General features: G+C 37.7%; 1 protein-coding gene across 8 annotated transcripts in view; it reads right to left on the bottom strand.

Moving 5' to 3' along the window:
• ATP2B2 (ATPase plasma membrane Ca2+ transporting 2) overlaps window positions 1-25,972 on the bottom strand; it is a 432,424-nt gene that overhangs the window by 103,861 nt on the left and 302,591 nt on the right. For all 8 annotated transcript variants that reach the window (XM_074879694.1, XM_074879691.1, XM_074879693.1 and 5 more), the window contains 2 exons: window positions 1,843-2,100; window positions 745-870 (listed from right to left, as the gene is read on the bottom strand). In XM_074879694.1, the coding sequence (XP_074735795.1) occupies window positions 745-870; window positions 1,843-2,100 (384 nt within the window). The remainder of the gene's footprint in view (window positions 1-744; window positions 871-1,842; window positions 2,101-25,972) is intronic.

Here is a 25,972-nt window from a genome sequence, read left to right as displayed (position 1 = left end):
GGGCAGGATTCCTGCAGGAATGTGTACTTACCTGCTGCACTGCAACATGAATATTCTATTTGGGATGTCTCTTGGCTGACTGTACAACCAGACAGCAAAAAGAATCCTTTCAATGAATAAAAAGTTCAAATGTATTTGAAAATGACTGTTTCAGGTTTTAATACATTGATGATCACTATGAGATCAGCAGGCTGTTATTTTGTGATCACATCCTAGCTGAAATCTATTGACAACCAACCTATTCAGAAACTATTTTTATTAGAATTATATTACAAAATACAAATACTAGAAATAACTTGAATTTACCACAGAAGTCAAGCCCACAATAGTTTATCCATTTCCTTCTAAGCACATTGTTTCTTTTTCTATCGTATCTAGTATACACATGAATAAAGTTTTTAATGAGACTTTAAAAGGTTTTGAAATTTAATAGTTAAATTAAAACTAGATTACAATGAATTGAAACAATTGTTATTTCCCTAAGTGATACCTTCCTTTTCCTCTGAAAATGTTTCATTACCTTCTCACTTTATAAAAAAAGTATGATGATCAGAAATAAGTGCACACAATCAAAAAACAACAGCACATCTTTTGAATGACAAAGAGACAAGGCCAGTATCTGTGTTCCAAAGATCAGTTTTATCTAGGTTACCAAAACCTGATGCCATGGAAAAACAAAACAAAATAAAACACAAACAAAGCAGTGCACAAAAGATAACTCAGCAAGAATTCAGGCAGATTTACCTGACAGTAGCATTGGGTCTTTGTCAACAGATTTGCGGACTTGGTCTGACTCTCCAGTTAAAGAGCTTTCATCAATTTTAAGATCATTTCCTTGAATAAATATCCCATCGGCAGGTAGAAGATCACCTTTCAGTAAAAACACGGTAATGGAAAACCACAGTGGTTTAGTAAGATTGTTTTTATAATTACATAATGATTTTTATTATAAAATCACAATTAACAACAATTGCATTAAAATGTAAAAATTAAAGCAAAAGTCAAAAAATTACTACCAAATCTGTCCATATTAACCATATTATTGCGATCCCATAGGGAAGGGCTTTTGTACTGCAATTATTTTTTGTCTAATGTATCACATTTAACATACAATGAACATAATAATCACTGAGATTTGGCACGGGGAGTACTCCTCCTAACATGACATGAAGGTTGCTCTATCAGACTTCACAGCAATTAACAGTGGCTAATAAACAGTCAAGCTGCCCTTTCCCCTTCCCCTCTCAGGAAGCCCTTAGCGAAGTCCAGGAGAAACCTGATGGTTGATGGAACGGGCATTTTGCTGGAATTTGCCAGCTCAGTCAAACACAGAGTACACAAAGTTCCTGCAAAAGTCTTCCTGTTCACGGAAGCACAGGGCTTTCCCTATGGCATGTAATTCTAAGGCATCCACCTACCAGAAGCATCCGATCTGGGGGGACTTACAGGATCCATACCTCTGGAGCAGCCTACCAAGTGGGGTGAGCACAGCGGTACAATTCCCTTTCACAGAGCATTATTCCTAACTGGACAGGAGCAAAAACTTACAAATAGTGTAATCCTCCATGAAAGAGAATTTAGCTTTGTATGAACAGCTCTTGTCCTTGTCAGTGAAAGGAAGTGAAAATTACAAAAATAAAATTAGTTATCTGGTACAATTTTGTAGCAAGTACCTTAGGTTTTCCTTTTGCCCTAAGAGCCAAACTGTTACCTTACCATGGACAACAATGACAACACTGAGGTCTTTTAAATCACTTCCAGTGAAGTGAGTCTATGCTGCTAGAAAGGGAAAGGAGAATAAATAAAGTTCAGAAAAGCAGACATCTAGCTGATGGAACTTACCATATTTCACCTGTGCAATGTCACCAACTACTATCTCTGCCACTGGGATTTGGATAACCTGTCCACCCCGGACAACAGTAAATTTCTGTTCCTGCTCAATACGACTTTGAAGCCCACGAAACTGCTTCTCCTTGCTCCAGTCATTGAAGGCAGTGACAAGTACAACACAGATAACAGAGAGTAGGATGGCAGCACCTTCAATCCAGCCAGCTTCAGCCTCACCTTCATCTTCAGCTCCTCCTGTTGCAGTACCACACCCTGCAGAGATAACATTAAGAATCATTCAGTCAAGCGAAGATTGGTTTTATCATGTTTATCACAAGAAGAAAAACTTGCTGTGAAATGACAAGGTTAAGGAATAGAACTGCTTTTCTATTCAGAGTAGAGAAAAAGTAGAAATAAACATGTCTGAGGAAAAGAGGAAGAAAACAAATCAATAGAAATTTTAGATCTTTTACTTTTGCTACTGAACAAGCTATCCTTGATAAACCAAATAAACAGAAATAGAAGGCACCAATTCTGTTACCTAATAGAAGGGTTGATAGCTTCACCTGTGCCATCAAACATTTCCAGAAATAAGGAGGACTTACTAAAAGTGGCAAGAAGGACTAAAACAATGAGTAACATCAATCAATGCAACGCAATGGCATTAAGATTAAAGAAAACTGATTAAATTAAAACAGATTTAAGAAATATTTTCCAATACAATTTCTAAGTGTTCTCAACTAAACACACTTATAAGGAGCACTTGTTTAAAAATACTGAGATGACTAAGTATATTAGTATTTAAATGTGATAATGAAATGTATTAGGGTACACTGAGTAAAAATAATAGCCTAATATTAATTCATCATTCTTCCTTACAGATAAATATAGTAGCATGCTTATAGATCTGTAAGTGTATTATTTTTGTCACAAGCAAAACAGTATTAAAAAAATACATTCTATGTATTAATTCTGAAGTGTTAGTTCTGAATTGCTTCATACACATCTGCTAATTACTTATTTCAAAGTAATACGCAATTAAAATTTAAATAGATTTCCCAGATAGCATTCACAAAATAAAACTAATATAACTGTCTTCCATGAAATAAGATATAAAAAAAGATAGTTTATAATAGTGGACAGCAAAGTACACGTACTAGAATCACACAATTCAGAGATACCCCAACTGACAGGAGAGGAAAAAAAACCCAAACCCTCAGTCTGAATAATACAGCCTCCTCTCCTGAGTGACTAGGGAGAAAAGAAAGCTGAACTAGGTAGGCATTTGACATCACTTTCCATCTTACCCAGGTACCAGGGAGTTTAGCAACTTTGCAACCGTGTTGCTTCCATCCATGTCTAAACTTTAATTTTGGTATATTTGTCACCTGTCACTAGAGGGAATTAACAAGCAATTTGATTTCTATTTTTAAGTTACAAAGATTTCTCTGTAACATAAGCATCATCATTCGTTAACCAGCTGAGTAGGTACTCCTGCATATGAACAGTAACAAAATTACCAAAAGTCAAGGGAAGAAAGATGAGACTGAACATCCACTAAGTGAACAGAAGAAAATTAAAATAAGGGGAGTTTTTACCAGTGTTCTCTGTAGTTTAAATTTAGACTTAAGCTAACTGAAAGACAAAGCACGCTCCCAAGAAAAGGGGCTTTCCTAGCGTGGATGGCCTTAGACTCATGACCCACACGAACCTTTATGTGCAGTACAAGAACCTTGCCAAAGAAACCATTTTTATAACAACCAAGAAAGAAATTAAGGAACGTTTTGTAAATTCAGTACCTTAAACTACTTAAAACCAGTTGCAAAGGCAACTTACAAACCATATCTGCAATTTCTTCCTTCAGCAGAACATTATTTTGGGAGGGACTAATGAACTTTTCTCTGTTTAACCTTTATCATCTTAATTGGTCTATGTTAGATTTTAGATTCCTTTTCCAAATCAGTAGATTCACGTTTGCCTTGTCTGAATTAAGTGGTTTCCTAGTACATTTAATTCTGTTTTGGCAACTATAAGACAAGTTCACTATGCATTTTTCATTAGATGTGATTTGAAATCAGGTATCATGAATATCCTGTTCTTTTTAACAGCATACTGCCTCTCCTATTTCTCAAAAAAGAAACATGGCCTGGTCTAGCCACAGTCAAAGACTGATTTTATTTCTTTTTCAGATGGTTGAAACTTTAGTCTAGCTCATACAAAAGTACAAACAGGTGTTGTTAATCCCTTTGTCCAGGTTAACTAACAGTAACATGCAGATTGACCCACAGAGGTGGGCAAGCTCAACTCTTCAGCGGTTTTAGGCATTTCCACTGGGGTGATATTTATTTACTTTATTCTGTAGCATGTCTTCTTATGCGTTCACTGAAAATCTCTGATTTCTGCATATGGATTACTGATAATTTATACCATGGTATCTTCTATGAAATCACGAATTAACATTATGTAATACTTAAATGCAAGTTTTTAATTTGACCTGTATTTGCATGCCCAAAAAAATCAGTCATTTGAAAGACACAAGCTGTGCTTTGCCCTTCACTATAAGGATCCTGTTATGGCTCTGTAAATTTTACAGTGATATTAGATGATTAGAATATCCTCTCTCTACTGCAGAAAGCTATCAGTTTTGAGAAAGCTGTTATTCCAAAGAACCAGTAGGTCTGGTCAATGCCTCTGAGATGTGTTGGAGAAACAAAACAGCAGCTAGTCAGTGCACTTGAACCCAGTGCTAACACACTGTACTTTGAATAACTTGGAGTGTAATATTTCTGCGTCCCTTCACGAAAAAAACAAACTTCTTGATTCAGTAAAAATGGATAAAAAATATTCACTGACTTGAGAAATGAAATTAATTTTCTGTGTATGTGTTGTCAGGACTGATCTCCATGTTAATATAAACAACGCCACTCCTAGTATGTTCATATTATCAGAAACATTAGTCTAACATAGCATGCAAATAATACAAGATGTTATCATTAAGATGAAAGGAATTGTGTTTACCTGTCTCATAGATTATGCACAAAGAACATAATTCACTCTTCATATTACAGCTGAAAAAAATGTTTGTAAGAATGGAAGAAAATCTGGAGAAAACAGACTGAACTTAGATCAAGCTCTTGGAAAGTGTCCCTAAATTTCACAAGCTTCTGCACTGAATTCATGATTTTAACCTTAAAACCCTGAGAAAATTCTCCATAACACAATGGAAACAACAAAAGTTCAAATGCATTTCATTTATTTTCAGTTCATTCAAACAGACAATTCTACATTCAGATGGAGGAAAGGTATTTGGAGGGGAGGAAGGAATTCTTGGAGTAAGAGCCAGGAGTAGAGAAATTAATTGATAGACATGGTTAAAAACAGAAGTTAGTCTTTCAGATGGATGGAAGAAAGGGTGAGTTGCTTTATGGATTTTAGAATCCTTACCGGTCAAGATTCATTCTGGCTTCTATAAAACCGCAAGTGTTGCTTCTTACGGTGATCCATTGGTCCAGGTTATCTGACACACTAAGAGGGAAATTTACCCACAGAGGTGGACATAGCATGAAGCAGACAGCTCCCACTGTTTTTATTCAATATGACTCAGAAGCAAAACAGTCAACCAAGATACGGGAGAGAAATTCTTTTTTTTTTTCCCTCTCTCTCAAAGGATCAGAACTCAGGACGACAATTTTGAGGACCACAAAAAGGTTTATATTACACAAATGGGAATCTTACTCACTGCCCTGCCTGCAGGTGGGCCAATCATGAACACGTGTGTTCCTGTCTGCTCTAGCCGATTCCCTCATTTAATCCCACATGTTAGACAAATGGTGCTCCTAAACTATCAGAAAAAAACAGTGCTTCATTATCAGTATGTTTCAGGTTAGGAGGAAGCAGAATTTCAGCTATGTAAGGAGTCTGAACATAAAGGACTCCAAGTTCAAGAAGCAGCAGCTGAGCAAAGCTTCTGAATATCTAAGATTTGCAGGTAGATACTTCTAACAACAGCTCAGAAATGAAATTGCATTTTTTGTGGATCTAGCCTAATATAACTAAAGCCAGGCTCTTTAAATGATTAATCAAGCCGATCACCAGATTTTCCCAGAATCTTGTCTTTGGTTTTGACAGTCCCACAGAAATGAAACAGAATAAAAGTGCTAGATAAATGAATGCAAAATATGCACATCATTCTCATTATAGGAATAATCTCTAGCAACTTTGAGGAAATAAATAACTAATTCTTACAGTAGTAAGATTTCAGAACAGATTTTTTTTAAACAGAGGTTTACAGACAAGTAGGATTTCAAAATGCAACCTGCATTTTGAATCAGTATCAAAAGATGACCTGTCAGAAAACTTTTTTTTGAACTATGTTGTGTTCTTGCTTCAAAACTATTTTAGAATTAGTCCCTTTTAATGGAAAAAAAAAACCACTTGCATCTTCATTGGTATAAGCTTGTAGAATTCTTTTTATATGCTTAAAGAAAAACAATATTTCTTCTTTTTCTTCTGTCATTATATCACACAGGATTTTCTAGAAATTCTAGAGAGCCATATAAATGCACAGGAAGAAATTGTATTTATTCATAGGAGAAAAAAACCACATACTTAACTATAAACTTATACTATCTGTCCTCCTTACTGTAGTACATAGAGTGACACAGCATCAACTTTACAGATAAGGGGGAAATAAGGAATATAAATAAGACACACACAAGACATAATAACAATATTCCTAAGTAGTAAAATATAAGTTTAAAGCATCTAATGTTTATTAAGAATGCTCATATAAGCTTTAAAAAATTGTGTTAAGGGCTAAGATTGCCATTATGCTTTCACAAGACAGTACTCAGTTCCCAATGTTACCAAAAAATATGCCTGAGATTTTATGGAAAGGCACAGACTGAAAGCATCACAAAAGAATTTTTAATATGCATATGTGATTTGTGGTAGGGTTTTATTCCAAGACTGTGAATTGTAAAGTACTTATTTTATTTAACATAGGTCCTATCTGTCAGAAAACTCAATTTCAAAAAAGTAAACAAGTTTTTAATATGAAGCTATTTTCTACCATAACTATGAATATATGCCATGTGTGTGTCATTCCCCAAAGTCTCATCATCATCATGAGACAGAAAATGAGTACTCAGTTTAAAACTGAAATTATAAAGTCAAGAACGTAAAGGGCTGTAACTCCTTTGACATAGAAAAAGCAGATGAAGTCATAAAATGGATTAGCTTATTCGAAAGGAGTGTGCAGGTGGACAGAGGAGTGAGAGGACCTTGCCAGTGCGGCCTCAAAGAACATTCAGAAATACAAAAGGGGACTAATATGATTGCGTCCTCCATAAAACACCTCAAAAGTGTGTTACCAAAAACTTGTGGAAAAAGAACAAATTTTAAAAGCTTAAAATTTGACCAGAAAAAGGTCAGCAAAGACTACTGAAAAAGTTTTCTATAGAAGGAAGATGAAGGGAAGATAGAATCCAAAAGTAAAGAGGATTCAGGAAAGAAGAATGGGAAAGTAATTCAAACCAACGCACACAGTCAGTCCACCTGAAGTCACAGCAACCTGGGTTTCTGTTCCATCAGAGACTGCAGACAACCCCGGCACAAGAGCTACAGGCAACAAAACCTCACCAAGCACCTGGACAGCTGGTCAGTAATTCCAAATTTAGCCTGAGAAGCCTACTCTGCATTGGCAGTATTTTAATTATATGTGAGGTTTTAGAAAGAGAAAATAAGAAAGCAAGGCATAGGATATTAAAAGGGAAGAGAACTGTATGATAGAAAAGACTTGAATACACTTGTGCCAAAAGGGGAAGGTGAGAAAGGAGAGGAGGATACAACAAGAGCAGGTTAAAGTATTTCAGGAAGACAGTAAGCAAGAAACTCCACTGTAACTGGCAGGAGAAAACCATATGGTTGATGTTATTAATCATTTCAATTTGGTGGAAGCCAGAAAGGGAGAAATGGAAAAAAAAAAAAAAAAAAAAATGAAAAGGCCACAAATAGTCAAGATAGTTTACCAGGCTCATGTCCTGTTGGAAACTAGAATGGTTTTTTTAAGGTTGTCGACACCATTTCAATATACACGTTTCTCATAATATCAACCAAATCTGGGCAAATAGGGAAAGAAGCATATAAGCACTGTGCAGCTAAAAAGAATATCTGTTTAAGATTTCAGATAGTTATGAGGAGACTCTTAACGCTGCTTTGAATAGGATAACGGTTATAATTACAAACCATACAGTCTTAAACTGCAGCACGGTAATTTTTAAATCAGAAAAAGTGTATTTTTAAAAATCTGTGAACATCTGTATTCCTAAATCCCAACCTACAGCACATACCTCTCAGCTACTCATTTCAACCTACACATTTCTATTTTTAAGCTGAGAATACCTTGTGGCATTTAATTCCCTAGGAAAATCTCATAACACCCCCAGAGGTAATTTTTTTAGTCAGTCAAACTGGTTTTGTCATCAGAAAGACAACAGTTCCCATGATAAAAACTTTTTATCTAATCACTTTCTGTAAAGACATTTTTCCTTAGCTGCAACTCCAGCACGGATGTTATTAAATCAAATCAAGCAGCTCTAAGTTACAGCTTTTTCATTAGCAGAGCTGGGCTCTTGTTACTAACATCATAAGTGATGCTACTTATTTTATCAAACGTATTCAGTTGGGTAGGAAAAGGGGCAATAACCCAAAATTATGTGATAAATATCATAAATGCACCTACTTAACAAGATTTTTTAAGCTGTAACAGACACTGTAGTATTTATTTCTACAAATTCCTTGTTGTGTCATATCACTTGCTACAAAATTAGTTCAAAGAGTGACTGTCAACTACTGAAGTACCAATACTCCTTCCTAAAATCCTCTGATGATCCATCATCAGATGCTGAATCACGTCCAGTAAAGGCACAGCACAAGGCAGCGAGGCCACAGGCTGGCAAAGCTTGAAGTGTCACTACAGAGCCACAGCTAACAGCAAAGGTGCAGAAATTACTAGAACTTCAAAAATTAAGTTTTCTTTCTCTCATATTCTCCAAGGACTTAGTCAACTGTGAATAACATTTTCTAGTTACTTGTAGTAAGTCAGACTGCATTCTCCAGAAACACATTCGTTCCTGTGACCGGCCACACAGAAGGGATTACTAGCATGAGATATTTATACTACACACGTTTCAGGTTTACGGTGTTTGTACATTCACTAAAAGTGGTTTTTGAATATTTATTTGAAAACAAAATTAGAATTCCTTGCTTTGTGATACATCAGTTAGTTATATAAGGATAGAGGAGGAAAGGGAGAAAAAAAGATACTGTTCCTGTTGTTAGTTCTATAACTGTCGACTTTAGAGTTCAGTATTAAATATTTACACATTTTTTACAAATTCATGCAAGGAAACAGATCTGTAAGCCCTGAAAACATATATATTCACACATTCCTCAGCCTGATCACAAACGTTTGTGAGCAGAGAAATGTTAATTAAAATACTCACTCAATTTCAAGATGCAATATGCCGAGCAAGATTCTTCTGACTGGCACCTCCAAGGAAATGCATTTTGTAAAGACCAGTCAAAAGGAATGGGTCCCAACTCCACCAAAGGCAATGGAAAGGAACAGGACCATACAACTATTTCTATAATGTTTATGTTTAGCTTTGTTTACTTTTGTTGCCATAGGGAAAGTAGAGAAAGGACAATATGGGAATTTTAATCACAAGGGAAAGCCTTGACATCCCATTGCTATAGTTTTACTGTATATTGCTCAGAGCTAAAAATGTCTGCTAAATATAGCCACATATTCAAAAGGTAAAACACAGTTTTTGAATGTAAGAATCAGACCTTGAAAGTTGTTCTCTGTGTTTATTAGTAAGAGTTAAAGTGCAGTTACTCAACAATGCTTGCAAGGTCATACCCTAGCTGAGTTTTACTTACAGAATAAATACTTCTGGAGAATCTCTTCCTGGAAAATATGTGAGAAGATTTTATATTTCATCCCAAAGTTCTAAATCTCATTAACTCATATCCCCACTTGAGAGTTAAGTTGTGCTTGGCAACCTGGAAATCTTTCTAGTGAGCAGTATCTAAAAGCAACCCAGTTTTGTCAACGACCCACACACCTCTAATGAAGGGGAGGCATCTATGGGACTTAATTTTTTGCAGTCCAACACAGATTTGTAGAAATCAGCTGTAGGTCACTTTACATTATGAAACAATTATTTAATTTGCAGGTCCCATATGACACAATGTGCACATTTTGCACTTCACAAGTTCTTAACGTGTTGTACCAAAGCCAGCTCAAGTCTCAAACTTATGTCATTCATCTGTATCACTGACATTCAGTAATGAATTTGCTCTCTAAGCACACTTTGTGCTGGCGAACAGTATAGAACTGATCGTTTTGATACAGTCGAGCAAAACCAGAGCGAAACCATTCTCGGGACAAATACTTGGCTCCCGAAAACTGATGTTCCATTTCATCCCATCTATATTTTAGAAGTGAAACATCTGCTTTTTTCTGAGTCCATGATGCACATAGTATCATTTCCATACATTTAGAGTTAACCATTCTTGGGCAAAGCGGGATACCTAAAACGGGCTTTCCTTGCCGACTCTGAGAATCTGTGTATAAACCTATGTTTGCTTTCTTGTTGCTTCTTACAGAGATACCAAATGCATGGTATTTCCAGATCCGTATTTCCAGATTTCCAAATGGCAACAAAAGTATCAACTGACACAAAAAACCCAAACCACTAGTGATGAGCAGAACCTCACTGGTTCTATTTCATTCAAAAGGAGATGGGTTCAAAGGAAACAGGGGAAAGAGTCAGAAAGACAGACTGTATACCTAGCCAGAAAAGTAGGAAGATAAGAATCAAGATGTTTGTAATAGGGAAGCTTCAGAAAAGAGAATATCTACTAAATAAAATTTGAATGCAGTCTTGAATAATCTACAAGTAGGCCATTTGTAAGCATTTTAGAATATGGTAAAAACCAGCATAGCCTATTATAAAACAATCAATGCAATGTATTTTCATCAAAACACTTACAAAAGAGCAATTATGTTCACTTAATTATCTTTTAAGTAAATGTATTTGCTGTGCAACCCAGTAAGAATTTGCAAAACAAGTGTTTTCAAACATCATCGAAAATCCTTACTCCATAATAATAAATAATCATAAACAGCTTCACAGGCATTACTAAATGTAGGAGATGGTAAAAGCTTTCTCAAAAAAAGACAAAATAAGGAAATTAAATAATCAGTTTTCTCTTAAATTCTGTAAGTAATTAATTATTTAGGGGTTAATTGAGAGAAGTAAAGACTGTCAGTCAAAAATTAAGGTTCCCAACACAGGATAATATATTCCACAGAGCCAGAGCTTTGTCTACACTGGGAAGGCTGTGCTGGGATAATTGTAACAAGGACCTTCTCTAGTAAAGATGTAGCTTACAAAGAGCTTGCCTACCTCTTAGTATAACCTATAATATTCCATAAAGAAATGTATGCTTATTAACTTCTCTATAGAGATACTGAAAAAAATTTAAACAAATATAAAAAATACTTACATTTGTCAAAAACAATTGTTTCTAACATAACTTTTCACGTCAGTACAAATATCAATGTCCACAATGAAATTTCTGGTTAAGGTTGAAGGTTTCTCTGAATTCATCTAGCACATATACAAATTTCAGGCACTGTTCCAAGAACGCAGACCAGGTATACACGGTCTTAACCTTAAACACTCATGCTCGGTCATTCAGTTTAGGCCTTTTTCTCAGAGTTTTTAATGGAAAAAAGTTGACAGACCTTGGTTCAGTTTCAATGCAGAATAGAAATACTTATCAGTACTTTGCTGTGAGATTTTGTTTAGTGGCCAACCTTGATGCCTCCAGTTAGGGTTTCTGATGATAACTCAACTGATTTCGCTACATCAGAAAAGTGTTTAAGTTTAGACTGCACCAACAACAGAGCAAACCAATTTACAGCAATGAAGAACACATAGTGCAAATAAGAGATTCCCTTTGGATGATATTATTCAAATGTCAGAACTATGACAAAACTGAATGTAAAAGACAAACTCAGTTTCAAAGATACACGTACTAAATTGAATTAACAATGTAGGAAACTATGATCTCGGAGAACAGCATGACTTTTGAATCACTTAACTGGAACTCTAATATAAATGGTGTTGGCTGATTCAGAGTAAAATAAGGAGGGAAGGGAATGCCTTTTTTCATGATCGTATATTGTGAGACCACACTTGGAATAGGCTATCGTGCCAATCCAAACAAAACAGTATGAACAAAACTGACAGGAAGAAATTAGGATTTCTGTTAGTTTGATATTAGCAGTGAAGCAGCTGTCCATATCTTGACATTTATTCACTCGGATGAGGTTAATTATGTTTGATTTAGAATTCTAACCTTGCTACTAAAAAACCTGCATAGGGAACATTGCAGTTACTGAGTTAAAGTTGTCTTAGAAGAGCTTTATTAAACACAAATGGCCTATTTAGGTCCTAAACACACAGCTGAAGAAAAAAAATATTATATAATCTCAAGAAAATACGGTACATTTAGAGTTCCAACTATTCAGGTACTCTGTACAAACATGTCAGAAAGGTGAAGCTGCAGTTACTTAAGTTAGTTTCTAGAAACAGGAAGAATGCTCCAATTTCTCCTGTAGCAATCCCTGACAATTTCCAGTACTTCCTAAATACAGCTGGATGGAGAAGAAGATTTGAACACTTCCTGAATTGGGTTTGCATGGCAAGGTTGGGGGGGCGTCTGTGTGTTACAGGGGTGGCTTCTGTGAGAAGCTGCTAGAAGCTTCGCCCATGTCCGACAGAGCCAACACCAGCCGGCTCCAAGACAGATCTGCCGCTGGCCAAGGCCGAGCCCATCAGTGAGGGTGGTAGCACCTCTGGGATAACGTATTTAAGAAAGAAGACAAAACTGCACAACTGCAGCCAGAGAGAGGAGTGAGAATATGTGAGAGAAACTCTGCAGACACTGAGGTCAGTGAAGAAGGAGGGGGAGGAGGTTCTCCAGGTGCCAGAGGAGAGATTCCCCTGCAGCCCATGATGAGAGGACAGGCTGTCCCCTGCACCCATGGAGGTCACCGGGGGAGCAGATCTCTACCTGCAGCCCAGGGAGGGCCCCACACCAGAGCAGGGGGATGCCCGAAGGAGGCTGTGACCCTGCGGGGAGCCCACACTGGAGCAGGCTCCTGGCAGGACCTGTGGCCCCATGGAGACAGAAGCCCACCCTGGAGCAGGTTTGCTGGCAGGACTTGTGACCCCATGGGGGACCCACGCTGGGGCAGTCTGTGCCTGAAGGGCTGCACCCTGCGGCAGGGACACACGCTGGAACACTTAATGAAGAGCTGCAGCCTGTAGGAAGGACTCATGCTGGAGAAGTTTGTGGAGGACTGTCTCCCATGGGAGGGACCCCACGTTGGAGCAGGGGAGGAGTGTGAGGAGTCCTCCCCCTGAGGAGGAAGGAGCAGCAGAGACAACGGGTGATGAACTGACCAGAACCCCCATTCCCATCCCCCTGCGCCACTGGGAGGGAGGGGGTAGAGAAATCAGGAGTGAAGTTGAGCCCAGGAAGAAGGGAGGGGTGGGGGGAAGGCGGTTTAAGATTTGGGTTTATTTCTCATTATCCTACTGTGATTTGACTGGTAGTAAATTAAACTAATTTCCCCAAGTCAAGTCTGTTTTGCCCGTGATGGTAATCGGTAAATGATCTCTCCCTGTCCTTATCTTGACCCACAAGCCTTTCATTACATTTTCTCTCCCCCGTCCAGCTTAGTGATAAAGCAGCCTTGGTAGGCACCTGGTGACCAGCCAGGGCTAACCCACCACACTTCCTCAGCTACCACTCCCAATGCAGATCACTGAAAGCACCAGGAAACACAGAAACCCATGAAAATAAATGCATGCTTAACAGCAAACTGGCTATCATCAAAGCACTTGACTTTAAATAGATCTAAGAAAAACATTTAACATTAACACAGACCAACAAATATTTAATATATAATCAGATTGAGAGCTGTCTTTCTTCCGTTTCATCCACTAAATCTTTATAAACAAAGCCTATTCTCTTTCTGTCTGAAGCAGCATGATCAGAAGAGCAAATTACTGAAGAAAGTTTTTTTAGGGTGGCATCTGCCTGAGTAATGGATGCTTGTACTGTTCCATTACTCTTTGATTCTGTTTTAATATAAACAAAATGAACTTGCTTCCAAAAATATTCCTTTTTTCTTTTTCTTTTTTTTTTTCTGTACTTTAAAACAAGATTTTCTAACCAAGATGATTTTAGAGAAAGACTGTATTTAACAAAAACACTACCAAAAATTTGCAAGACAATATTGAAAAAAAGTTGACTTTGCCTGGAAATCTTGACAGGCATTTCATCGCAGCTTCTAAAATCTCAAACTGAAGCACAGGATGAAGTTATGATTGCTGACTGATACACTTCATACATCTAGACCACTTAAAGAGTAATTGTCAACTTCTTTGAACCTACAAGCCCTGCAGAGAGAGGTTACTAAGAATAGGTTACTGATTTTAATAGGCCCCTTCAAAGTAATTCATGGATTCTCAGAGGTCCACAGACCACTGCTTGCAAGCCACTGATTAAGAAAATTTGCAGCTGAGTAGCTTAAGCAACCCAACACAGCTAGGATACTGAAAAACAGAAAATTAAACCAGTGCTCTTTTGAGCTTAGGCTATGGCAATGTGCTCTAGAGCCAGTTCTTGAAACACCTCAGCCTCTTTTGATGCTGTTATTCCCTCACTCATCAGTCATATTCATGAGGACAAGACAACCATGTTGAAAAATATATGGAAGATTTATAAATCTCAGCCACAAAACCAGCTCATAAACGGCAGTGTTTATTACTTTCATTAAATTTCTCATCTTCATTACTTTGTGCTATAAAGCTTTAATAGGTGAAAAATCATGTCAGTAAAAAATTAAACATCGTATCATGTCTTGCACCAGAAGGCACTAAAAAGTTCCATCAACGCAAGCAAATAGTGTGGCCCTATAAAAGTGGTTTTACAGTGCAGATCTATGTGCTAAGGAAACATGTTTCTGAATCATATTTTTCAGTTTAGTTTCATCCTTAAGGACGGGATGAAAACCCATCTGAATGCACATCCAGTTTGAGCACTCCCCCAAAGCACCCTGCAATGTGAACCAAAGCACATTAACTGAGTACAAACAGATGTAATTTCTGAAGTATACTCTGGATCCAAACTAAAATGTTGATGTAGATACATCCAAAGCAAGCTAAAGCTGCATGTAATTAAGATAACCTCCATTTAGAACATACATTCCATATATTCTGCATATTAATTTTGGTTTCATCTAGTTTTTAAGATTCTAGAAGTTTATACATACTTAACTGAAACAAGATGAGCAGCATATCCTAGAGAGAAAAGGCAGAACTCCTTACGCAGTAACAGAAATAAATTGGAATCAGTTGTTTAAAAGGTTACTTTTCTGATAGGAGATACATATATACATAAATGAAAATACACATATATATATTAACACACACGTGGATGTGCACACAGATACACATACTTAAAAAGCAGTATAATTCAGTGCCGTTACACCTAGTCTTAACTCTACTGCATTAGATGTAATCGATGTGGACTGTAATACCACGCGCTTGTCTGTGCTCTATTCCTGACAGTGGAGTTCAACAGGGTGGGGGCTTGTTCTAGTGTCTGATAAAGCTTTAAAAAAAAGACCCTGCAGTGCATCTCCACAGATTTGAAGTTGAGAGATTTTAATATTCCTCTTGCCAGGTCCCAATTCAATACCTGATTACACATGTGTGTGCATATCCTTCATGCTGAGGTTTAGATATTTTGTCTCAAAGGCCTGTTACTGCTACTGGTTTCTCAAAAAAAAAGCAGCAAAGTGCTACACATCTGCCTTGTCATCACAGTTTCTGTGTTCAGAAAGGCACACCTGTTTTGTTTCAGTCATCTGTGCTTAAACATTTTTTTCCAGATAATAATTTTCCATTCTAATTCAAACCCAACAACAGACATGAACCATAAGCACAGGCAGACGTCGCGTTTTCAGACAGTTTGTTTGAACTTATGCAGACCAGTAGGCAAACAGCACCCTCCTCTGAAACTGTAAAACAATCCTATAACCTGATCCAAAAATACTTTGAATTAAAAGATGTCACATCGTAAACAGATTTTGCAAATCTGAAAAATACTTGAGATTTTCAAGCTGCTAAATCAGAACTGATTTTTAATCCACAATCAAATAAGAAAACACTCAGTGTTCCTGTATTTCACAATGTTTTCTTTTATAAGCTATTAATGTTAACTTTTGACAATAAAGTTGTTTTCAGTGCTTTTGGGTTTTCAATGGTCTGGGGCAATTTTGATTTTTTTTTTTAAACATGAGGTAAATGATTTTAAGATAATATTTTGGCTCCCTTTGTCAAATTCAGTGTAATACTCGTATTCCTCTATTAGTGACATGTTCAAATTTCAAATTCCTATTGAAAAATCTGGGTAAGTTCCCATAAATAGCTATGCATTGGTATTTATAATCAAGTTGTCTTCAAGTAGACAAAATATGGCTGGAAATATAATATGGCAAATTGGTCTTCACATCCATGTGAAAATATAACAAGGCGGTGATGTGTTTAAATTCTTACAAGAGACATTTAGGTTACACCCCATGACTAACTGTCTCACTGCATGGACACTTAGACAAATTATCAAGGAAAGACATGGAATTTCTATCACTGGAACCTTTTAAAATAAGTATGTTAAATTTCTGTCAAGAATGGCTTAAGCATTGTTGATAGTGTTTTTGAGTATGGGGACAGACTAAATGACCTCCAAGATCCCCCTCAAGTATATTTTCTCATATCCTGCCTCTTCTTGTTTGCCTTTGGATGCTGTCATCGGGCTGTGGATTAACCAGGCCAGGGAGAAACGGAGACTGGAGCGCTCTCTGGTTTATATATCCAGCACTTGTCTCAGCACTGCACTCCTAATATAGGGAGTGCTGGGGAGCTTAAAGTAAATACAGCTTTGCAGCTCTGCATAGGATGAAAAAAAGGCCAGCAAGGCTTGTTCTCTCTGTTGCAGTCACAGCCCTTTTGGCTCTTGCTGGGTGCAGGGGACGATGCTCAGAGGATGGTCAGCAGTCCCCGTCTGCAGGCTCCATAGCACCTCTGTACGAACCCACAGAGCCAGCCAGAATGATGCAATCTCCCAAAATCCACAGAACCAGCCAGCACGAACCTGCATAAACAGGCCAGCATAGCCAGGTTTATTTCTCTCCGAGCACAGTCCTGCAGAGAGGCACAGAGGGCGGCTGCTGTGGCGCTCCCAGAGATGCCACGCTCTCCCCAGGAGGCTCAGCTTGAGCAGAGGGGTACAAAAGCCCTGAGAGGCTCTGCAGGTTCAGTTCGTGTCCTGACGGGTTTGTCAGCCACAGCTGAACACCAAGAGCCAGGCTCCATGTGGCTCCATAAACAAGCCACCAAAGCAGCCTTACATCGTGCTCGCCATGACCCCATACCACTCAGGACTCTCAGCAATTCATGCAGTATTGCAGCCCTAAACCTAAATTTGTCCCATCTTCTGCACCTAGAAAACAACATAAAAGCAAAAAAGTTTCAGAAATTAACTAGCGTATCCAGGAAATGACAACTCAAATGTGCACAATTTTCTCCTCATGAAAACAACAAGATAACGTGCATGCATGAGAGTTTGGACATGTGTAATAGCTGGACACTCCAACCTGTTCTGTTCTCTGCTCATGGATTTTTAGACCTTGCACTGAAGTATGATTTACGGCAGGAAATCAAAAGTAACATACTTTCTTAAGCAAATTCTTAAAGGAACTAAATTTACTCAACAAAACAGATTGGTCTAATGTCACTAGAAGCCATATGCTGCTTCACCTCATCCTAGCTTTGGGAGGAAGGAGGTTAAATGGTGGGGTTCTGGCAGAACAAACTGTTTTTAAGAGGGCAAATACTTCCATTTCTCCTATTTTTTTCTCCTATTTTCCAGGCTGCCAACTGCTTCATCCCTTGTACTGACAGACGGTTTAGACTGGTTTAAAAAATCCTTTGGGAATCTCATGGTTTAATTTTTGTGAAGAATGATGTAAGTATTTGAGTGTGTGCAACAACACTTCTCAGAAGTTGTGTTTTGATAACTCTGAAATTAATCCATACTTTGAGATTAATCTATTTTACATAAAAACGCTATTTTCTAATAGCTGCGCTTCTGTTGTCTCAGCTTCTCTTGTGAATTTTCCTCCTTGGACAGCACAATAAGAACCTCTAGTGCAGTGACAGCTGGATCAGTGTTATTTGTTTAGCAACAAAGATGATAAAGAATTCCTATTAGGACATATCAGCTTTTAAGGCTGCATGGCCCTTATAACCTCTTATATACAACTGTTTTTCTACTGATTCTTCAGTGCCTGAAGAACATTATGTAACACACTCTGTATAAGACTTACAGAATAACATCCACACTTCAGTGTTTTATAGTCAAAGCAAAGGCATTTGAAAGCACTCTGAGCCAAATGGGCATGTGTGTGGAATTCCAAATCCATTCTAATTAAGGGCTAAAATAAAATTAAGTTAGAACTAAAACCCTCTGAGGAAGTACCTGGATTGGTGTAAGATTATGTTGAACTAGACAAATGGTTGACAGTCCTGCAAAATTAAAACCAGTGCTTACAGACTGCAAATAGTACAGATAAAGAACTTGGAAACGGCAGCTAGATCTCCCTGCGGTGCCAACGGGTGATTAGCTGACACTGACAGTGAGGATTACAAGGCAGTTCAGCTGTTCCCTTGACCTTTTGAGACATAGAAGAGATTTTAACATGTTTGCTAATTATTGTTGTTTCCAGCATGTGCAACAAAATTCCAAAAATATTTTAAGTCATTTTTCAGAGATGCTGGGTTGGGTTGCTTTTTTACTGACATAGTTCATGAAGCAGGGTGGAAGTTAAGATTCAAATCACCGCAAAGTGTTAAAATTAAAAAGGCTTAACATTTTCTACACTATATTTTGCAATATGGAAAGGACTTAAAGAGATAACGGGTTTTCAGTGTACCAAAAATATTACTTGGTGACATTTTTTAAATATAAAGTGCACACACACAAGTTGTGGAATTGGTTTTTCATCTTAAAGTTGGCTTCATAACTGGGAGGGCCAGCAAAAGACTTACAGGTTTGGTTTTTTATTGCTATGTACTGCTATGATTTTAGGAGATTTGTAAAATATCATTAATGTTGGCCTTACAGACTAGATTTTTATGCTATCTACATTTATGTATTTTCAATGCAATCTATGTTATCACATGTAAAGTGCTTTTTAAAAAAAGATTACGATCTAAAACTGCCACAAGGAATAGAGAACCAACTTTGTTCAGCTGACTCACTTCTGACATTTCTGATTCTTTCACTCATTAATCAAATATATTAAGTACATATTAACGAAACCCAGGAAGACAGATTTTTATAGACAGGGAGACATATGCAACACTTTCCTGTGGAAATCTTTGTGTCCTAGGATCTTGAATTGGCCCCGCAAGACTCTCAGTATGTAAAAGTCTGGCAAAGGACTTAAAAAATTAATGTGCTTCATTAACCATGTGAGTAGCCTTGCTAAGGAAAATGTATGAGGAAATCCTGGATGTGGACTGTATGGGTAAAGACAAGGTAAAAACTGATAAGTGCTGTATTAAAACATTTATTTTAGATTCAATTACACTCATTGCATCTCACTAGGAAGTAAATGAACTGAATTCATCAGAGGATGGCTCAAGATTTTCATGTGGTCATTTATCTGAGGTTATTTTTAATTAAGTTTAATTAAATTTGGTTAAAGTTCCTCAATAATTAGTGCTTTTACTTTCTCTAACTTTTTTGAAACATCTGTTTATCCCCCAGGGTCATTTAAGCAAAGGGGGCACACAAGTATTTCTTCTTTAAATGAAATCTTGAGCCATGCATAGATTTGCTAGTGCTCATTTCTAGTGTTAAGGTAATACAAATGATCAATATTAATAAAAACAGCATGTATACATGTGGCAGGAACTGATTGTATTCTACTGCAGAATTTAATAATACCTAGTACCATTTCCAACACCAGATGCGATGGTAGTGCTCCTGCAGAGCTAATCCTGCTATTCATTTTATATCCAATGTTTGCTTCCTGCCCAAATGACACCTGTGTGTTTCTCCTGCGCCAATATGTGTTTGCGTACACAAGAATCTATTTCAAGGTTTCCCCAGCAGGCATTTTGTATATTTATACAATTTAAGAATAAGCTGATTTCATCAGAAAAATGTAAGATTTCTAGAATCCCCAGAGAAAAGCAGATTAATCTACTAAGACATTACACTTCTTGGAAAGAGAATATAGGTAGTTTATGATCTGGGCAATAACTCTAAAAAAGAAAAACATTTTTGTGAGAGTGGGAAGAAAATTGTTAAGAATTGGATGCTGAAGGAGTGAGAGACTCCGAACAGCAGCTACCCGAGAATACTAAAATAAATGTAGTTGTGTCACAAGTATTTGTAAAGAAACAGAAGGGAATAATACATTAAAAACTGGGAAAAAGAGAAGAATTTTATCAAATCTAAGGTCAAGCTGTACCATCATACACGGCCACACAGAAAGGGTCTTTTCCCTTCCTGTCTCACCTTGCCTGTGTTCCAGAGACTGACCAGCTCTCCCTGCAAGCCCAACATTCATCCTCATGGGGAAGTAGGAAAGCGATGCACTGCCTTCCTTCCAAACAGAAAGGGAACACACATCTCTTGCATACCAATAAATTGAAGAAATTAACCTCTAACAGTTGTCCACAGGGCAATGCAGCTGTGAGCCATTATTTCTTGTGATGGTGCCAAGGTTGGGTTTGGGTTTTGTTTGGTTGGTTTTTTCCCCCCTCTCTATTGTCCCTTATTCTTAACATGGATCTTGCTGGGCTGTGGTGGTGATTGGTATCTGCAGATTCAGCACAGCAGGCTGAGATTTCTAGTTGCCTTCTCCAATGGAGGGAAAATTTCTCTACATGCAAAGAAATGCATACAAGAGCAGAAGACAAAATCTGCAAATGAATCTGAAGATAATAATAAACTGGGATAGGATTTTGGCTGATTTGCAAATATAGGCAATGGAGGGTAGGAATTACCTACTCTTGAGTAAAATTAAAAAAACCCACAAAACCAATTTATGGAAAAGGTTAAAAGCTGGGTGAGAAACTTCAGCTGTTTATACACACAAATACAGAACAATTAACAAATTTGTTAACATGACCTTAGAGCTAAATTAGAAAGGTGGTATTTCTTATTTTCCCCTGGATGCGGGGAAATGCTTCAATGTCTGATGTATGTTATTACCGTAAAATTCCCTTTAGTAGCCTAGATATTATGTGAAAAGCAATAAAACTACAAACTGATCCAAGGAAAGCTGAGAACTGGAACCACAAAAAGATACTGCCCATAATAACAAAATTTTGAAATGTTTTGAAGGAGCAATGTCTTAATTAGATGTTATTACAATTTTTTTTTAATCCAAGAGATCCCATAACACCCATAACAAGTGCTGGGGAACTGGGACAGACAACCGATCTTTACAACACAACATTGTACTCTAGTCTAGCTGAAACCCAGCAGACAGCATATTGCAGCCGGTCTGCTCCAGCAGAATTTGCATCAAGGGTAGGGAACTTGCAAGGAGGAGGATTGGACTGACTCAAACCAACAGAAGTATTTTTTTAAAAATTGTACACCAATACAGACTACAACCTAGACAGGAATTCACACTAGTTGGTATTAAATTCAGCACTTTCACTCCTAAGAAAGAGAAGTTTGTTGCCAGATGCTTTATATATTCTTTTATATATATATTCTTTTTTATATATATTCTTTATATGTATGAATGAAATTTTTACTTGTTTTCACTTCCTTCCACAGATACCTGCACTAATGGCTGGGCAAATCCTTCCCACTGTGACTTATTCCTACAGACTTGCTCAAAGTGATGAAATGTCAAGCATGTTGGCTCCTCGCATTTCCATGTCTGACTGTGGCCTGCTGTCCATTCAATCCATCCACGTGTACTTGTTCAGGTTCACATATAAGGAGCATAACATTTGCTAGATATGCGCAGAACAGTTGTACCATGAGTACGAGTACTACTTCAACCGTGAGGCTTAGCACAGAAACAAGATAAGCAACTGTCCCCATGGGAGCTGTGGATCAGCTGTATCTTCTCTCCAACTATACAGATAACCTTTCTGATTTCAATCTCCAACTTGACCAAGCAATGTGGCCCATTATAGGAATGATAAGGAAACAGCTGAGTGGTGAACCCTGGGAAACACAGTCTCTTGTAAGGAAACTAAGCCATGAGAGGCCAGCAGGCACACCAGCCACAGCCCCAAGCAGCACCTGCACATCAACGCCACCAACAGCTTAGTGCAAGTGGCTTGGGAGGACCAAATGTCAGGGGACCATGTCCTGTTTCTCTATTTTTTCCTGTTCATTAACTTGTTGCATGAGTAAGGGGAAGGCTAACCCATGAAGCAGCTCCTTCTATTCATATACTGTCTTTAAAAACAGACTGTATACAAAAGATTTCACCACACACTGATATACAAATATTTCAAATTTAGTCCTGGACTAACTCTAATATACCTTAAAAAAATGAAGCCAGGATCCCATATATTCATTGAATCCTCTTTACATACCATAGGCTCACTATTCTGTTTGCTCAGGGAACAGTCTGCAATCTATTAACCCAGGACACAGAAGGATTTTGTTCTGAGGAACAAAGTATTTTTAACTTGCGTAAGTCGCACCCCTGTGTGATCATCACTGTAGTAGAAACTACATCTGCACCGGGAATTTTCTCTCAAAATACGTTTCCTAAAACACAGCAGCACTTTTGCACTTTTTTGAAAGAGTGGAAAAATGATTCTGTGTGGATCAGTAATGAGAGCAGTAATTGCCACAGGGCTGACAATAATTTATGCAGAAGTTCTCAATTGCTCCTAATGGCCTGTCAGATGGTAAAAGGGAATGCAAAGCAGATCATAAAAACAACTCTAGCATAGCTTCTGAGAACAAAATTCTTGAACCTTTCACTCTTGTTAAGAAATATGAAATACAGGAACTAAAGTGACTTCTGGAGAAGCATTAAAACTACACTATTACTTAGTAACTCATGTAGATCAGATTTTGTGATTGCAGCAGAAAATGAAATCACATTTTCCAAGGTTCATCCATATCTTAAATGAAGAACTGCAGTAGAACAAAAACTTCATGTACTATCAACAACGGATTACTACTACTTCCAGTTAAGATTGGTTGCGGAACGACACTACTGATACTTCAAACCCACAGAAATGTCAACTGTTTCCAATAGTGTAACTGAATGCAACTCACCAGATAATAATCTATTGACTTTTCTCAAGATAATACCAAATAGTGTTATAGATATTTGGAAATGCAATTATGCTACAGTCAAAGGGCTTAAATTTGGCAGTGTATCAACATTCATAGCTTAAAATGGGAAATAACAGCCAATCTAGAAATACACAAAGAAAATGAACTTTTAAGCTTGTAACTGCCTAATACAGCAAAATGCACTAACATACATACATTAGTCTATACCCTTAGACAAGATTCCTGAAACAACTCATGCACTCTAATATTTTTTAGATGTGTGCATTTTGTCATGCATTCCTCCTTCAAAAGCCTCAGGAGAAAAATATTTTGCACTTAAATGGCAGAAACCGGTTAAATGCTAATTCTGTTACAGCTTCAAAAATTAAAGTAGGTTTCAAGTGTCTGAAAAGAAAGAGTTGTACCAATTCTAAAAAATAAAGATTACTTCAACTTATTTATTAACTAATAAGGTCATTGGTAGATAAAACTTTAGGATATGTTAAAGGCAGTTATAAATATATTCGATATAAAGGCAGTGTATAAGTAAGCTCAATAAAAAAAATACGCAAGGTGGTGTTTCCCTGACACTGTGTCTTAAAATCTCTTATTTTCATGTTATTATCCTTTATTCCCACAAGGAAAGGCTGTCACTTATAGACATCACAACTTTTCAAGTTAGACCTAAGCAATAAGCAAATGAAGTATTGCAAGGCAGTATTGTGTCAATCAAAAGTGCTGAAAGATTGGCCAGTTTTAGAATTCTGTAAATTTTTACCTCCATTATCCCTTTCTTATTTGAGCTTTCATGTAAAGTTAGTATTTCTTTTAAAAATGCTGAATATCAAAATGTCCAGCATGAGAGAAATTCAATTTTTCCCTCCGCTCTTAACACTCCCTCCCCATTGCTGCGAGGCACGTGGCTCAGGGAAGAGCCTGGCACAGCCCTGCCACAGCGAACATCTCAGTCATGGTGCGTGTGTGAGCATTGCACAACCGCTCCTTACGACTGAGTAGTATCCACAAGGCTCCACTCCCAGTAGAGACTGAAGAGGCTAAGTCAAATCACAGCCTTGCTTTTCCACCGGCTTTTTCTGGTGCTCTTCCACCTCCCCTTGGTGGCTGCTAATGAACTTGCACCACACCTCTGTCAGCTTTTATTCAGGTCCCTCTGTGTATTTGACAATAATAGAAAGTAAAAGATATCCAGTTCTCATTGTAGACTCCAGCCTGTCCAAACCCTTCTCTGGTATTTCCCAAGACATATTATCTTTTCTGGCATCAGCTACAACTCCCTGGCCAGACTTCTCATTCAAGTTGCTCCTGAAGATAGACCAAGGTCTTTCTGAGCAAAGGGAAAAAAAAGCATTTGGCTAATGTTAATGTTTCTGTCATTGACAACGTTATTTCTGTGGAAACATCCACTTTCACATAGTTCTGTCTCCAACAGAAAGGCTCATGCTCTGTTCGCCATCCTGTTCTAGTCACAGACCTCAAAGACATCAAAAAAGCATAAAATCATCACAGGCACTTGTAGCCATGACCAAAGAATCAGCACAATTTCCCTGCAACGTGAAGCCAATTCACAGTACAGACTTCACGGTGATAAGAAAAATACAGTGTCACTACATTGGCCATGAACCTGTGTGGAAACTGGCTGTTCTCGATCATCTCCCTTTGCCATCCCACTTACCAACAGCGTCTCACACCTGTCTGCTCATAAAGGTTTCGCCTTTTTACTTTTTTTTTAAGACTTTTACGTTGCAGCCATATTGAATTTATGTTTACAATTGTTTTTAGACTCTGAAAGGTCCATGTAGATGACAGTAAGTTGATGAGCTCAGGTAATGAGCAGTGATGACTGGGCAAATCAGCATGGGAAGGAGAACAGTCTTGTTGACTGATTTTCAAAATGAAAATGCGTTTAATTTTGAAACGCAAGAAAAAAAATAGAATTCAAAAAAACAGGCTGTCTTATATACTATAAAACAGCTATGCATCAAAAAGTAGTGTCCTGTCACACAAAAGAGACTTCTTCTTGAGCTGTAGATAGACATGACTGTCACAAGCTTTATATTTCACTTTGTCATCAACCAGCAAAATCAAATACCAACAACTTTTAGGGACGGGGAAAAAAAAATTTAAGAACGCATAATCTAGAAATTCTTTCCAGTGCAGCTGACCATTAGCTAGTCGGCCCATGGACCAAGCTTCGGCAGCTGTAAGCAGGTACCACAGCCCCTCCACACTGCTTCCATGATGAGATCTAGGGGAGATCTGAGCTCCAGAGACTCTGCTGCCTCTCACCTGCTCCCCACAGGCATCGTCCAGGGGGCTGGACTGCACAACTACTAAGTTTGTCCAGAAACTGCCAGAGAAACTTTTTAATTAGGCTCTGGAGGAGTTGGGCAAGTTCAAGAGTAGACAGCAAGAAATGCCAGCTCCCCTTCCTAACACTGGGCTGTGTTTTCAGGAGAAAACATATTATTTTCAAGAAAAACATAAAACTTGCAAATACATGTACATTTGAATGAATAATTTTCATTTTGGGAAGAGTCAGAAAAGGAAAAATACAGGTTCTCACACTTCCCAGAGGAACATTTGTCACTTATCCTGTCCCTGGGTAGGGATTCCCTATTCCATCCCACAGGCAATATTA

This window comes from Strix uralensis, chromosome 10 (genome assembly GCF_047716275.1).
Source record: "Strix uralensis isolate ZFMK-TIS-50842 chromosome 10, bStrUra1, whole genome shotgun sequence".
Classification (NCBI taxonomy): domain Eukaryota; kingdom Metazoa; phylum Chordata; class Aves; order Strigiformes; family Strigidae; genus Strix; species Strix uralensis.
This window is presented reverse-complemented; position numbering and strand designations above follow the sequence as displayed.